Source organism: Elephantulus edwardii, unplaced genomic scaffold (assembly GCF_000299155.1).
Source record: "Elephantulus edwardii isolate Elephantulus edwardi_28Jun2011 unplaced genomic scaffold, EleEdw1.0 scaffold00528, whole genome shotgun sequence".
Classification (NCBI taxonomy): domain Eukaryota; kingdom Metazoa; phylum Chordata; class Mammalia; order Macroscelidea; family Macroscelididae; genus Elephantulus; species Elephantulus edwardii.
Window position 1 is genome coordinate 161795 of NW_006400278.1, and position 17222 is coordinate 179016.

The 17222-nt window shown below is 42.4% G+C and overlaps 1 protein-coding gene across 1 annotated transcript in view; it reads right to left on the reverse strand.

Moving 5' to 3' along the window:
• LOC102862682 (zinc finger protein 420-like) overlaps nucleotides 1-8630 on the reverse strand; it is a 24808-nt gene extending 16178 nt beyond the window's left edge. The window contains exons 1-6 of the mRNA XM_006903171.1: nucleotides 8585-8630; nucleotides 6919-7059; nucleotides 5387-5425; nucleotides 4334-5218; nucleotides 4044-4084; nucleotides 3350-3412 (exon numbers count right to left, since the gene is read on the reverse strand). Coding sequence (XP_006903233.1) covers nucleotides 3350-3412; nucleotides 4044-4084; nucleotides 4334-5218; nucleotides 5387-5425; nucleotides 6919-7059; nucleotides 8585-8630 — 1215 coding nt within the window. The remainder of the gene's footprint in view (nucleotides 1-3349; nucleotides 3413-4043; nucleotides 4085-4333; nucleotides 5219-5386; nucleotides 5426-6918; nucleotides 7060-8584) is intronic.
• Nucleotides 8631-17222: the final 8592 nt, after the last annotated feature.

Sequence of the window (17222 nt, forward strand, 5' to 3'; positions counted from 1 at the left end):
CTGACTGGGGTGAGATGATATCTCATAGTTGTTTTGATTTGCATCTCTCTTAGAGCTAGGGATTTTGAACATTTCTTCATGTGCTTGTTGATCATCTGAATGTCTTCTTTGGTGAAGTGTCTGCTCATATCCTGTGCCCATTTTTCTATTGGATTATTTACCTTTATCTTGTTGTGGTGCTCAAGTATTTTAAAAATTCAACCCAGGTGCCCATCAACAAACGAATAGATAGAGAAGCTGTGGTATATTCACACAATGGACTACTATGCTGCATTGAAAAACAAGGAATGCATGCAATATTATTCAAAATGGGTGAGCCTGGAGGACATTATGCTGAGTGAAATATCTCAGTTGCAAAGGGACCAATATTGAATGGTTCCACTGCTGTAAAATGGGACTGATATCAGGGTTGGGGTAACACTGAGAAAAACTGGATAAGTTGTGTATACTGCACTGAAACAGATGAGGGAGAGAGTAATTTAAAAGCAATGTATGGTAGTGTATTATGGTTATCAAAGAGTCCACAATTGAGGTTGCATACTGGAATGTCCTTGGAGTGGTGGGAGGGATGCGGGGGCATTGTGTACCAGGGAGGGAGTGTTTACTTTTCAAAGAGAGAAGTGGACTGGGAGGGGAGGGCTAGGTGGGGAGAGAAGTACAGCAATTAATGAATGGAAATAAAAAATATGTGTAAATGTTCATTAAAATTATTAATAAAAAATAAAAAAAAATTAAAAAGAAAAAATCATTAATTAAAAAGAAGAAAAAAAAACCCAACAAAACTCTGGAGAGGTCCCTGAAAACAGATTTTCCCAGTGCAATTAGTCTTTTGATTTCCTAACTGCTGGTGCCAAGAGTGTTGGCTTTAGAACTAAGCAAGATGATTGTTAACAAGCTCAATCCCCTCTCCATCTGTTATATTGCTGCTATTTGGCCACGTGGTGAGAATATTTAACTTCTGAGTGTTGAACTTCAATCCTATTGAAGACTGCAGTCCCTGACTTTCTGCAACAAATAACTCAGGTCTTCTTCCATTTCAGCAAGTAAGGTCATGCCATCTGTATAAAGCCATGTTGTTGATGAATCTTCCTTCAATCCTGATACTACATTGCTCATAAAGTCCAGCCTACTGAATGATCTGTTCTGTACATAGATTGAAAAGCTTTCCTGATTTTGAGCACTGCAGTGTTTCCTTGCTCTGTTCAGATGACTGCTTCTTTATCCATGTATTGATTTTGTACAAGCACAATGGGATTTCCATTCTTCTCAATGTGAGGCACAATTTGTTGTGATCCACACAACAATTATAGTCAATTTTCTGGTACTCTGCTTTCAGCCAAGATAAATGCGACATTGGTTATGATGTCCCTAATGTCATGGCCTCTTCTAAACTCAGCTTGCATTTCTGGTAGTTCTCTGTTGATGTACTATTCCAGTTGTTTTTGGATAATCTTCAGCAGGATTTTGGTTTTATGTAATATTAGTGATATTGTTCAAACATTTCCACACTCTGTTAGATCACCTATTTTTGGAGTGAGAATAAACATAGATCTCTTCCAGTCAGTGTGAGGTAAAAAGGCTGTGGAGAACCAGATGAAGTATAACAAAGGAATTTATTATCAGCTCATAGACCAAGTTCTGCAGCTCCAGGCTGGAGGAAGGCAGTCGGGATGGGAAGTTTCACTTGGGAAAGCTACAACAAAGGTTTTATGTAGGAGGGGTGGGAGATAATTTGATCTATTCTGTGGTTAGCTCTCTCTATTCAGTGGTCAGCTCTCTGTAGAAGACACTAATTGGATGCCCTCTGTCCGTTCCCATGTATGGAGCTACTTAGGACTCTTAGATGGGTTGTGTCATAGCTGACATTTAGGTAGGATGTGGCCAGTGGTTATCCTCTCTTCTGATTGGCTGTAGCCATGTTACACTAGGCTGATTGAAATGTCTCCCAAGAGGTTTGTCAGCATGGAATGTTGCCCAGCTTCCAGATGGCTTTTTAGTCAGTTTGCCAGGTAGTTATCCTCCAGGTTTCTTTTCATGACCTGATGAGCCTAGCTAAGGCAGCATCTGTTTATTGTGTTAGAAAGGGTTAAACCAAGTTGCTCCTTGGAACTAAGGATTTTGATACTCTGCTTAACATATTTTTCAAGAAGGACTTGTCTTTGGAGAAGGAGATCATCTTGGAAAGATGGAGGGATAGGACAAGAGAAAAACTTGGAGAGGAGATGGATTAACACAGTACCTGGGATAGTAATGTAGATATATTGGAGACAGTGAGATTGCACAGGATAAGACAGGGTTCAAAGGTACCGTACACAGGCAACCTTTGAGCCTCAGGTGACTCAAAAGCACATAACAACAAAAACATGAGCTAAATTTAGCAATGTTGTTGTTGTATTGCTGTGTACTGTAAAGTCTGAAATTTAACATAGGCCATGAATTTATAATCCCTGAAATATATCAGAAATATTATGAAACATTATGTCAAAATATTGTGGCTTTGAAGAACGAACTGGGGAGGAGGGTGGAGAAAACAGTGCAATAATGAATGAATGAAAACCCAAAATCTCTGTAAATGTTCATTAAAACTAATAAAATTTAATAATAAAAGAAAGAAGAAAAGCCGTTCATGAAACAAAACCTCTCATACAAATTTTTTAATGGCATAGAAAAATATCCATTAGAAACTGGAAAACTTACAAAAAGGACGTATTTTCTACAGTTTTATTCCTAACAGTGATTGACTTTATAACTTTTTAATACTTTTTTATTTTAATTTACAGACTTTAAGAAGGAAAAATTTTAGCTTGGATCTGGGAAAACAGTAAGATTGGCTGCAAAACCAAACATTGGCAAAACATTGATGAATTTAGCACAGTGGTACAAAATGTAGCTTCAGCAAACCATGAAGGACTCCCACACACAGGATAAATATTAAAAACCTGAGCAAATATCTTACTTTTCATGACAGAACGAGAGGTGTCCTGTGTGACGGGAATGAGGAAGAGTAATTGTGTAGTATTTTTCTTAGTCATGTGTCCTACTGACTGTAAGTTCTAAGGGAGCCAGTGAGGACAGAGGACTGAGTGGACACACTGTGTGCTTGTATTGCTTACATGCATGCAGCCAGTCTCCAGGGTGCATGTACACATGTGTCCTGAGGAAGGAAGGAAGGAGAATCCGTGTTTTCCATCGCTCACCTTCCTAAGACGTCTCGTTGTGTCAAACCCTGCATGTCCTGACGGCACCACATTGTGGAAAGTTCCGCCACTTTCCGATGATATATCCTGGGTGAACTCTTCATGTAGATTGGATATATCAGGGTCTCTCCATTCGATACAATCTCGAGTACTCTCTGGTGTGCATTTTTATGCGCATGCAACTGGCCTGATGGTGAAAACGCTTTCCCACATTGCTGCCCTTCTCAGCTCTCTCCTGTGTGAATTCTCACACTTTTAGCAAGTTTTCCAAGACCAGGAAAGCTTTTGCAGTCGTCATATTGATTGAGCCTCTCTCCTGAGTGAGTTCTTCTATGATCACGGAGGCTGGTTGTGTCATGAAAACTCTGACCACGTTCCACACGTGGCCTCTCTCCGGCATGAGCTCTTCTGTGTTCATGCACGAGACCTGATGGTGAACCTGTTTTCCCACACTCCTTGCATTCATCAGGTGTCTAGACTATGTGAATTCTAATGTTTCTGAGACGACTGGAGTGTCAAAATGTTTTTCCACATGCTTTACATTTGTAAGGTCTTTCCTTCCATGTGAATTCTTGCATGTACAGTTACAGAATCCAACGTAGTCAACGTTCTCCCACATTCCTAACCTCTGGTCTCTCTCCTTTACGTACGATGAGATAAATAGAGATAAAAAAATGTGTTACCACCTTACTGACAATGATAAGGTTTCTCTCCTGAGTGAAATTTTCTATGTTTGGTGAAGATGTCTGATTGTGAAAATGCTTTCTTACACTCATAAGGTCACTCTCCTGTGTGAATTCTATGCACAATGAGGTGACCTGATAGGGCAAAGGTTTTCCAACATACCTGACATTCATAAGGTCTCTCTCCTGTGTGAATTCTCCTGTGTGAATTCTCCTGTGAACACTGAGGGTATCTGATCGTGTATCCCACAATCTTAAGGTTTTCTCCACTGTAAATTATTCCATGTACACTTAGGTCATAGGATCAGAGGAATGTTTTCCAACAGCCCTTCCATATATACAGACTCTCTCCTGTGCATGTTCTTTTACGTCTATGCATATGACCTAATTTTGTAACTATTTACCCACACTCCTGGAATTCCTATCATCTCTCTTTTGCATGAATTAGTCTATGTTTTCTGAGGTGCCCTGACTGTTTAAAGGTTTTTCCACAGTGACACTGATAAGGTCTCTCTCCGGTGTGAATTCTCCTATGAGCAATGAGAACAGCTGACTGAGTAAACGTTTTTCCACAGTCCTGACATTCATAGGGTCTCTCTCCCGTGTGCACCGTTCTGTGGGCCAGCAGGTGAGCTGCACGTAAAAATGCTTTCCCACATTCCTTGCATTCATGAGGTCTCTGTCCTGTGTGAATCTGTCTATGTGTATTGAGCTGAGTTAAGTCTGTAAAGGCTTTTGCACATTCCTCACATTCATACGGTCTCACTCCTGTGTGAAGAAGTCTGTGTCGATTCAGGGGACCTGACTCACTGAAGGTTTTCCCACAGTCCTGACATTCGTAAGGTCTTTCTCCTGTGTGAATGCGTCGATGTCTATTCAGCGGACCTGACTGACTGAAGGTTTTTCCACAGGCCTCACACTCGTAAGGTCTCTCTCCCGTGTGAATGAGTTTATGTCTCTTAAGGGGACCGGACTGACTGAAGGTTTTCCCACACTCCTGGCATTCGTAAGGTCTCTCTCCCGTGTGAATCCGTCGATGTCTGCTCAGCTGAGTTGACCCTGTAAAGGTTTTCCCACACTCCTGACATTCGTAAGGTCTCTCTCCCGTGTGGATTCGTCGATGGATATTGAAGTGACTTGAGTGTGAAAATGCTTTTCCACAGTCCTGACATTCATATGGTCTCTCTCCCGTGTGGATTCGTTTATGTATCCTGAGGTGACTGGAGTGTGGAAATGCTTTCCCACATTCCTTACATTCATAAGGTCTCTCTCCTGCGTGAATTCTTCTGTGTGCAGTCAGCTCCCTACGTTGTGAAAATGGTTTCTTCCTTTTGTTACCTTCACGAGGTCTCTGTTGTAATTGACCTCTTGCAAGGACAGGTAGACAAACAGGTTGAAGTAAGGTTTTCCAACACTGCTTCTGTTCAGATAGTATCTCGCCTCCGTGTGTTCTTTCATGTTTACTCAGGTTTGAGAGAAAACGGTATGATTTACCATACGCCTTGCATGGAAACGGCTTCTCTGAACTGGCAAGGCATCTATGTTCTGTGACGTCTGATGGACTCAAAAGGGAAGAGGAATAAAAAAAGACTTTCCCACTTTCCCTAGATTTACAAAGCTTATATGGATAATTAAGTGCTTTATGGGAAAGTAAAGGAAAAGGATTAATATAGGTTTCAGAGCTTTCTGTCCAGTCATGCTCGTCTACGATATGGATCCAAAATAACGAGAAGGTGCAGAAATGTCGCCCACACGTGTGACATCCATAGCTGCTCTCACCAATGGGAGTTCTCAGCGGGTTCACCTCCACACGACTGCTGGCCCAGCAGGGAAGATGTGGAATTCTGAGGAAGGTTTCCCCAGGCTGGCTGTTCTCCATTCTTGCAGATAGATGCTCCCGTGTTTGACTTCAAAATAAACAACACGCAGTTGTCAATCAATACGTTCCCATTGACTCATGACCCAGCACAAAGGAGATGTGTGGATTTTCCTTCACAGACGCTGACATTTCATAATTCACCCAAAACAATATTCCTGGAATTGGTTTCCTAAATCGGCAGACTTTCTGACTCCAAAGTGACTCTGTTTCCTACAAGGTTTTGTTTTTCATCTCCATGATACTCACCTCAAACTGTCCTCTTGGTTTCTAGGTAGATCTTTCCTGCCACGGCATTTTGAAATGTTTCCTGCGGACTGGCGAAGGAGGGTCTTTAAGTATTTCAAGTGTCTACGTTCAGAAAACAAGGCTTCTGTGTTATGAACATTCTGAATGCCTGCCACAAAAATGAAGCCACGTTGGACACAAGGACACAGAGAGGACTGATGTAACAGAGGACAGACTCTTGTGAACAAACATAGGCACAATTTTGAGTTTCAGCACTTTCCTGGTGCATAAACAACGATTCCCTAGGCAGCATCTGAGACACATTAAACATATCCTGATACCAATGGCCTTCCTTTGGTTGGTAAAGTATATGCAGTCCACACACAGGATCACAAAGCACACACGTTCCATCACATCACTCAGGACACACATAACACAAAAAAGAGAAAAGTGGGTCCGTGACTGGACTAGCAATGCAGGAATGACCCTGCACTGATCTCTTCACATTGCCTCCTCAAGCGAAAAAGAGACTTTTTTGAACTTGGTTCACATAAATGCCAGTCTATCAACACTGGGAGAGGGTCGTGAGCAAATCCAAGATTTTGTGGTGGTTCCCAAGTCAGGGGACCTCTTGGAGTTCTTTTATCACTGCTCCATGGACTTTGCCCTGACTCCTGACCTATGAAGTTGATGGATACACTTATAAGACTTACACATCTGAGTTGCTTTCATCACATGAAGAGAAAATATAGCATCAAACACCGAGGCCACATGAATGGGTCATTCTCCATAGATGAGTGCCAAAAGCCAAGGTACCTTGCCCATGTTATAGAACCCTGCCTTCCAATTCTTCAGGCCAAGGCCAAAGGCAATGTTCATGAATCAATTATGTGTGCATGAAAAGATTGAAAAATATAGAAAATACAATTTTTACCTATGAATTCCAAGGTTTTCATTATTTTCCTCATCACATCCTTGTAGAGTTTCTTCTGAGCGACATTCAGCAAAGCCCACTCTTCCCGGCTGAAGAGGATGACCACGTTCTCCAGAAACAACGGTGCCTGAAACACACAACCTATTCTGGGTCACCAAGGTACCATGTTCGCCAACAAGAACATAGTATGTGGTGCAACCACTGTAGAAAGCGGTACGGCACTTTCTCAAAAACTTGCAAATAGAAATACCATTTGACCCAGCAATTCCACTACTGGGAATTTACCCCAAAGAGACCATAACTGACATCCAAACAGATATATGCACACCCATGTTTATCACAGCTCTGTTCACAACAGCAAGGAGTTGGAAACAACCCAGGTACCCATCAACAAATGAATGGATAGAGAAGCTGTGATCTATTCACACAATGGAATACTATGCAGCACTGAAAAACAAGCAACTCATTCAATATTATTCAAAATGGGTGAGCCTGGAGGACATGATGCAGTGTGAAATCTCTCAGTCACAACAGGACAAATATTGCATGGTGCCACTGCTGTAAAATGGGACTGATATCAGGGTGGGGGTAAGACTGAGAAAAACTGGATAAATTGTGTATACTGCACTGAAACAGATGAGGGAGTGAGTAATTTAAAAGCGATGTATGATAGGGTCTTATGGTTATCACAAGAGTCCACAATTAAGGTTGCATCGTGGAATGTACTTGGGGCGGTGGAAGAGGTGCGGGGGAATTGTGTACCAGGGAGGGAGTCTTACTTTTGAAAGAGAGGAGCGAACTGGTGGGCGGGTGGGAGAGGGCTGGGCGAGGAGAGAAGTGCAGCAATGAATGAATGGAAATCCAAATTCTCTGTAAATGTTTATTAAAATAAAAAAGGGGGGGAAAAAAAGAACATAGTATGGGCCTGGCAGACCTGGAAACCTGAGACATCACACTGGAATGACTCAAGCTCTACTTTCTACTAAGATTGACACAGAAAATCAGACTTCAGCCTTGTTCCTTCACTAAGTCCATTCATTGCCTCACTGATTAAACCCCATCTGTCAGATTCATCATATTCTGAAATACCTGAGTCTCGGTGTCTTACGATTTTCTTTTTAAGGTCACATTTAAGGTCATATGCCTAGTCAATCATTAACTGTCTATTTTGTGCTGAAATAGCTATTACATGAAGGGGGAAAAGGATTCCAGTGGTATACACCCTACTACGGGATTACAGAGAGGTAACTCGTGGTTGCTGTGATGCTGGAGCCTGTGACAGTGATGTGCCAATCGTGGTAATGGGCACCCACGGTGGACAGTGTTGCCTGGAGCTTCCCGACTAAATCAAGCCTGGAAGCAGGAGCGGCATCCACTTCCACAATGGCTTGCCTCCAGAAACTCTATGTACGAACAGTGCTCAGGTCTTTAGTTCATAGGGTCGCTATGAGTCGTCTACGACTCGACGGCATCAAACAACAACAAATAGCATTGTAGACTTCTGTGCTGGTCTCTCCCTCTTTGCAACACTTGCTTTCCTGGAGTACAAGATCCAGCTGCATCCATGGCGGTCCACTGCTCACCACTCTCTGCACCACCGCCGTACGTCACCCACAGTCACCATGCATCTGTTGCACAAATGACCGGGCCCTAGGCTGCCGCTCACCAGTGTCTGCAAAGCCGGCCTGCACACCTCCAGGCAGGGAAGTCATTGCCCTCACGTATCTGAGTCTGCGAGAGAGCTTCCGGCCAATTTTTGACCCTCACGGACACAGAGGAGCTGGGCAACTGAACAAGGTGAGAACAGCTGATGTTTGAAATCACAGACTTTGATTCCAGGTCAAGCATGTGGAACGGCACTTGACTGGACACTTCTTGTACCAGCTCTGCTACCAATTTTACCAGAACAAACAATGAACGTATTGTGTGTACTTTCAGTGTGAACATATGCACACTCACTCAATGGTCGAGAACACAAAGGAAGGATCAAAAAGCAGATATAGGACTGAAAAGGGCACATCCGTCAGTTGGGAACAGTCAATTTCACCTCTTTAGAAAAGCTAAGAATAGTTGACAAAATATACAAGACACACTGAACGGGGAGAGGCATGATAATGTCATGGAAACATGTCAGAACGGCTCTATCTTCTTGCGTGTCTTAGAGACAGGAGAAAACCAAGAGTGTACAAAACGACAGAAAGACAACTTCAGATGGTCACCCTTTTGTGTTTTCTAGCAAAGTGAATATCAAACATCCATGTACTGAAAAAAGAAGCCGCCTTTAAAAGCACTATGAATTCACCCATGCTGATGACAGATTTTCCGCACCAATGTTTGTTTAGGGTTTTTCCCACATCATCTTTCTGTACAGAAAAGAAACGTTCATAGAATTTAAAAAAGAAGACATGTGACACAAGTCAAAGAGAACCCAGATCCCTAACACAGTGAAAATGTCTGTCATATGAATGGACAGCAATTGCTGTTGTTGTTATGCGATTCATAGCGACCCTATGTACAAGAGCCCTAAATGCTGCTCTATCCTGTGCCAACCTCGACGTCTCAAACACACTCATTTCCACCACCCCAAACACAGAATCGATCCATTTCACCAAAGGTCTTCCTCTCCTGCGCCGTGCCTCCACTCTCCCAAGCATGATGTCCCTCTCCAATGACCAGTCCCTCCTTGCAACATGCCCAAAGTATGTTAGATGAAGCTTCAGAACCCTTGACTCCAAGGGGCATTCCGACTTCACCCTGTCCAGGACAAACCAGTTTGTTCCCCTAGCAGTCCATGGTCTATTCAACACTCTTCTCCAGCACCACAGCTCAAAGGCATCAATTCTCTTTCTATCATCCCTAGTCACTGTCCAACTCTCCCATGCATAGCATGTAACTGAAGACTATAGACTGTATCAGGCAATTACCAGTGCTTAATTCTCTCAAATGCAGCCACAAAAATGGAGGTGATGTGAGACTTGAGACACTACTTCTGAAGTAACAGAACAAGGACATTCCCTATGGGTAAGTGCACAAACTGTTGAATGTATTCAACTTGTAATGAAGCAAAATGTTCTCACATGAAACAGAGTCTGGACCCGCTCCTAACTTCTCCTGTGCAAGGTTTTTACTCGCAAGACAAAACACAAGAAGCAAAGCTGGCCATCTTGGACCAGTGGGATGTCCTGTGTTTACAAAGCACTTGCTGAGAGTACTCTGAAACAAGGCGTCCTTCCCTGTCAGGTGCTTTTCCAATAGAAACAGAATGCTTGCCTATTAGTCATGCACTTTATTCAAGGATCTGAAGACAGTGAAATCAGCCTCCAAGAATGCCTTGCAACTTCCACAGGATCAAGTTTTATATTTGTGCATTTGGTGACCATATCCCGGATCCTGATACAGTACATGTATCTAGGATCCGGATACCATAGACTGATGACATCACGTGACTACAAAAATAAAGGACCTCGAACTCATGCAATATTATTCAAAAGGGGTGACCCTGGAGGACCTTATGCTGACTAAAAAATCTCAGTCACAAAAAGACAAATACTGCATAGGGCCTCTGTTGTAGAATGGGACTGACATCAGGGTTGGGGTAAGACTGAGAAAAACTGGATAGATTATGTATATTGCACTGAAACAGATGAGGGAGAGAACAGTTTAAGTGTGATATATGATAGAGTATTATGACTATCACAGGAATCCAGAATTAAGGTTGCATAGCGGAGTGCATTGGGCGGGGGGGTGGACTGTATACCAACGAAGAAGTCTGTCTTTTGCTTTTTGGAGAGAGGAGCGAACTGGGCACGGGAGAGGGGTAGAGAAAATAGTGCATCAATGAATGAATGGAAATCCAAAATCTCTGTAAATGATTATTGAAATTAATAAAATTAAAAAACAAAGGAAAAAAAGGGACCTCCAGTAGCGTGATGCAAAAGTGGCCCTACCAACACAAAGGCAGGTATTTTAATCGATCCACTCTTTGACAGGCGAAGGTTAAGTCATCTCCACCCTTGTGATTTTTCTCTCTCTAACCCAAGTGGAGGCTGAGTTAAGAGTCAGTTCTGATTCTAAAACTGATTCTGATGAAAACAGAGAAGAGATTAAAGATTGCTTCAGATTATGGGTGGGCTGTTTGGGTATCAAAGGGCCCTGCCCAAGGTATGAAAGTCTTGGGAATCACGTGGGTAAGTGCCATTCATAACCTTCTACATGCAAGTACTAAGTGGCTTTCACGACTGCTGTACTTGACAAAGCAGGAAGCTTAAGTGGATTCTGGAGGACTCACAGTGTACAACGACCAAGACTTTTAACTCTCAGCCAAGGAAACCAGGCAGAGGAAAACACGGAATTCAGCTCTGTGCAACAGCAGGTCCTATCAGCATTAGAGAAGATTCTAATTAGATTGGTTTCCCTCTCTTTCCCTTGTCTCTTAAAACCCCAATTCACACAGGATTTCAGTGGCACTGGGGGACAGCTGAACAAGCCCAAGACTAGTATTTGGATTATTGGTGTAACTCCTTAGTATCCTAAGTACCACAGAAAGACAGTGTTATTCTTTGTCAATGAAGGGAGAGGGGAAAAAACTACATTAAATTACCATGGAACCTGAAATACCCATCATGGCGTGAGTGATGTTGGAAGAACGCTAAGGAGGGTGGTGCCAAAATTAGTTGAGAGACAAAACTGGAAATGACACAAAAAGAAACAAGAAATTAAGGGAGCCAGGGAAAAATGACTCTCAGTAGAAATATACCAAATAATCTAGAAACTGAATTTGAGTGAAAACTGTACTGCCAGATCTTGAATTTCCCCATGTCAGATATTTATTTTCTGCAGCTAAAGTGACTTTTAATTTTCCACTGTCATGGGAGAATGCAACAGTCAGGAAGTTAGTGCGAGGCACCAGGAAATAATCTACAGAGCAGCAGGTCTTCTGAGGCCATGAGGCGCACTAGCAAAGAAATGTCCATCATTCTCTCACTGAACAGCTGGGGGACGTGAAAGAGCCCGCTTTCATTTAGGAGGACCACTCTCTGCCGACACACGATGCCTACAGAGCTTCCTTTGCACGGTGCAAAGAATGGACAAGAATTATACACCAACTCTAAGCACGTGTGGGAAGGAAAAGGGTGAGGATTTAGACCATGAGTTCATTCTTTCTCCACACCTAAGGTCTGAAAACAAAACATAAAACACTTTGCGGGGGTGAAAGAAATAAAGCAAGTGCAACCACATAAGCAGGCTGTGAAAATCACAGATGAGGTTGTGCTGGAGCACCTGTGGGTTCTTCTGAGTGGGAGATGCTGTCATGAGACCAGGAGAAGCAAGGCCCAGGGGGGAGAGAACAGAAGGTAGCACCATGTCAGGGAGCACCTCAGCAAAGTGAACCTAGGCATCTCCCCCAGGAAAGAGCACAGATAGGGAAAGGGCTGAGGATTAAGGGAGAAGGCAATGAGAGAGTCTTCTAGGCTTCTTCTAAGAGCTTCCCCTCTCATCCTTTCTCCTTACGGGAAAACTGAGGGCCTACAGGACATCATGGGGCCCCCCAAGAGATTCTATCCAACACCATCCATTGGAGGTTGACAGGCCTTTTCCCTCACCATTTCCTTGTTCCCCTGTCTGCAATTCTAGAAGAATGTCTTTGCTAATCCAAAGATATCCCTTCAAGGAGGAGCGTTCCTCCTGGGAGAAGAACACGAGGTAATTTGGAGGCAGATGAACACTGTTTGGTCCATACTCCCTTCACAAGGGCTGAGGGTGCCTCCCGGTCCTCAGCTGACTGGAATAGTTGTCCTGGAATCACACTTGAGACCTGAAAGAGACAATGTAGAAGAAATAATGTTTAGTCAATAAGGAATAAAGCGGATTTTGCCTTCACTCATTTGTCTTAATCTGTAAGGAGTACTGCTGTTACCCTCACAGTCTAGTCTTGGGAAGGTGGCCTACCTATGTATAGATCAGCAACGCTGAAGGCAAAATACACTGAAAGGACATTTGGAATGAAGGTAGAAGAGGCTTGCTCCTTCAAGAACTCTACTTGTTCACACACTTTCAAGGGAGTATACATTCTACCAAGAAATTTATAGATGGAGAAATGTACTCATGCCCCAGGAGAGAGGCAAGCAGGCCTGACTCGATAGAAAACATCAACCTAATTTACTCTCGCCTTCTTATGAGTAATAACTGGGTGAAAGGCTCATCAAGACTGGCAGAGAGGGGACCTCTGGGGGTCTAGTGGCAAAATGCTGGGCTACAATCCTGAAGGTATGCTGTTTGAATCCATGAGACGTTCTGCCGGAGAAGGAACTGTGCCCATCAGCTTGGATTCAAAGGTACGCAAGAAGAAAAAAGAAGAAATTTTTAAAAAAAGAATGTAGGAAAGAAACCATGTCTACATCCAATTGTTCAGAAACGACATGCGATTCTGCTCAACGTTGTAAAAGTAGATCAAGGATCTATAAAGATGAAAACCTCAATGTGTGTGCTCAGCTTGATTGGATGCTGAGAACTGTAGCATAATTTTTGCTACCAGAGACTTGGTCGTCTCAAAACATACACATATCTCTCTATAATGTGAAAGAGATTGTGGATTTAACGCTCCAGAGGTAAAAGTTTCTGTTAATGGAACAGAAATACTTGGAAACCAGTGACAAGTACGGCTACATAACAGGGCTGCATAAAAGTGCTTAAGATTATTCACACAATGGAATAGTATGCTGCACTGAAAAACAAGGAACTGATGCAATATTATTCAAAATGGGTGACCCTGGAGGACATGATGCAGAGTGAAATATCTCAGTCACAAAAGGACAAATACAGAATTCATAAAATAAATTTGGGCTTGATCAGAAAAAAAAAAGGACAAATACTGCATGGTGCCACTGTTGTCAAACAGGACTGACCTTGGGGTTGGGGGGAGACTGAGAAAGATGGGTTCAATAATATATAGTGCATTGAAACAGATGAGGGTGAAAACTGTTTTAAAAGGCTATGTGATTAGGTGTTTTTGCCATGACAGGAGTCCAGAGCGAAGGCTGCATAGTGGAGTGGACTTGGGGGTAGGGAATGCATTAACAATGAAAAAGTTTTTCTTTTACTTTTTAAGGAAAAGTGAACTGAGGGATCAGGGTGGGCAGGGAGAAAAGTGCAACAATGAATCAATGAAAATCCAAAGTCTCCGTAAATTTTCATTGAAATTAATAAGAAATTTTAAAACAGTGGTTAATATTTACACCAGGTTGTATTTGGTTAACCAGCCTAAAAAAGAAGGGAGGGTGAGAGGGAGTTAGCCCCAGGAAATGAAACCATGTTAAAACACCAAATATGGTGAAAAACGAGGGGAAGAAAATACATTGAGAAAAATCTGACGTAAATTGCAAACTTGCTTTTTGAATGATTTCACAACAAATAGAGGCTTTCATAATCGATCAATAAATTAATTTCTATAAGGCACTATGGAAGTGATAATAAATGAATGTTAAGGTGATTGCAGCATCTCAATATTAAGAAAAGAAAAACAGGGCTATTAAAATCACAACAACAACAAAAAAATTCAGGTAACCTTTCGGTAAATAAGATGAATCTTTTCACTCTCCTGAGTCAAGTTACAGTGCTGCATGGATGACTCCAGAATCACTTCAAAAATCTTGATTAATTTTATTGTGCTATGCATTTTGCATTTTCCCATCAATGTGTATCAATACTTTATTGTTGCCAACAGGCATGATCTGTGCTACCAGTCTGAGGTCTTTAAGAGAGCGAGTGTTTGTTAGGAATATTTGTACTTTCACCTCCAAGATGTAACTGAGCTCTTTTGTTTTGTTGTTGATTAACAGCAATAACTGAGGACATAGAGCTTCTGAGGAAAAACAGGCAAGGAGCAAAAGTGAGGCACAGGGCACCTCAGCAAAGCAAAGGCAAAAACCAGGACAATTAATCAAGGCCCCAGTGTTTATTTCTTTCGGTATACATAGGAAATACAAACACTGAATTATTATTAAGTTTCTCACTACATAACAAGCAACTATCTCTTAAAAAGCAAAACAAAACCTATTTTAAATAAAGCTGGAACTCTGTAATGATTTTCCCAGAAAAATGCTAACAAGCATATAAGAAATTTATCTCTATTTTCTGCAAACTTTCAAGGACAGTACTTCTCATTAATCCATCCTTTTTCATAAACTCTAAAGGGCTTTAATTTCGTATTATTTAAGCTTTCACGGCTGTTTTTCCGGGTCTTATAAGGTCACAGTTGCACTTCTAGGTCTTATGAAAGCACCCTATTCTCTTTGGACATCATCTCAGTACTAAGAAAAGAAAAATAGCTCTATTAAAATTAGATTAAAAAGATTTGAGGGAAATTTTCAGTAAATAGATGAATTTTTTCACTCTCTTGATTCTAGTACCACTGCAGCACAGATGACTCTGGAAACTCCTAAAGAATCTTGATTCATGTTATTTTGCTGTGAATTTTGCACTCTTTACCAAAACTCTGTAACAATCCTTTACCATTGCTAATACGCATGATCTATAATACAAAAGGTTTGCGATCTTTAGGGAAGTGAGTATTTGTTGGAGAATCTGTGTTTCTTTCTCCAAGACGTCATGCAGCAAAGTTCACACAGGGGGTTTGAAATCTCACTGTGCAATAGCTGGGACTGGCCATATTATTTCTTCACAGTCTCCATAAGGTCTACCTGAGAGTGAAGTAGCTCAGAAAAGAACTCTTCCAAATCGCTTTCACTCTGAAAGTGGAAGAAACAGACTCCCCAGCACACTTTTGACATCTCCCTGAGGGACAAAATCATCAAACAAGGGCAAAAGATTCTTCACCCAAATCTTCCTTTTTATTAGAACCAGCAGTTCTCAACAGAAATGCAGATCAAAACAACTCTGAGATATCATCTCACCCTAGTCAGAATAGCAAAATTTAACAAAACAGCAAATGCTGGTGAGGTTGTGGAGACACTGGAATCCTTATTTACTGTTGGCGGGAGTGTTAGACGGTGCAACCACTGAAGAAGGCTGTATGGTGCTTTCTCAAAAAGTTACAAATAGAAATACCATTTGACTCAGCAACTCCACTACTGGGAATTTACCCTAAAGAAACCGTCACCCAAGCACATATATGCACACCCCTGTTTATTGCGGCTTTGTTCGCAATAGCAAAGAGCTGGAAACAATCCAAGTGCCCATCAGCAAACGAATGGATAGAGAAGCTCTGGTATATTCACACAATGGAATACTACGCTGCATTGGAAAACAAGGAATTCATGCAATATTATACAAAATGTGTGACCCTGGAGGACATTATGTTGAGTGAAATATCTCAGTCACAAAAGGACAAATATTGCATAGGGCCACTGTTGTACAACGGGACTGACATCTGGGTTGACAGAAGATAGAAAAGAAGGGGAGGATATACTGTATACAATATTAAAAATAGATGAGAGAACTGTTTAAAAGGGACATATGATTGGGTATTATTGTCATGGAAGGAATTCAGAATAAAGTCTGCACAGTGGAGTGGAATGGGGTGGGGGTGCAGGGATTGCATAACAATGAAAGAGTTTTTTTCTTTTCAAGGAGAAGAGTGAACTGGAGGGGAGGGGGTGGGGAGGGAGAAAAGTACAACAATAAACAGCTGGAAACCTTAAGTCTCTGAAAATTTTCATTAAAATTAATTTTAAAAAAAGAGAGAGCGAGAGATGCAGCTCCCTGATGAAACACTGACATCAGAGACCAATTTAAGTGAACAAAATATGATTAAAAAAATACTACTATCTCTTGGTAGGAAAAAGACGAAAAGTACAGTTCAGATAATGAATCTTACTTGATACTAACTTTAAAAAAAGATAATTTCTGGGAGGCAATGAGTTTTGCAAACTCTCCCGATCCCGCGTCCCTCCCAGGCCCCGGGTGGTGACCCTCCCAGGTGGCACAGGGTGTGAAGCCGTCAGCACAGCCCTCCCACCCACGCAATGACCACCACCCTGGTCCTCCATCCACACTCACCTCCCAGGGGACTGACCACCACCGTGGTCCTCCATCCACACTCACCTCCCAGGGGACTGACCACCACCCTGGTCCTCCGCGCACACTCACCTCCCGACGCCTGGACACTAACCACCACCCTGGTCCTCCGCGCACACTCACCTCCCGACCCCCGGGGACTGACCACCACCCTGGTCCTCTGCGCACACTCACCTCCCGACCTCACAATGACCACCACCCTGGTCCTCCACACACACTCACCCCCTGACCCTCTGGGACTGACCACCACCCTGGTCCTCCGCGCACAC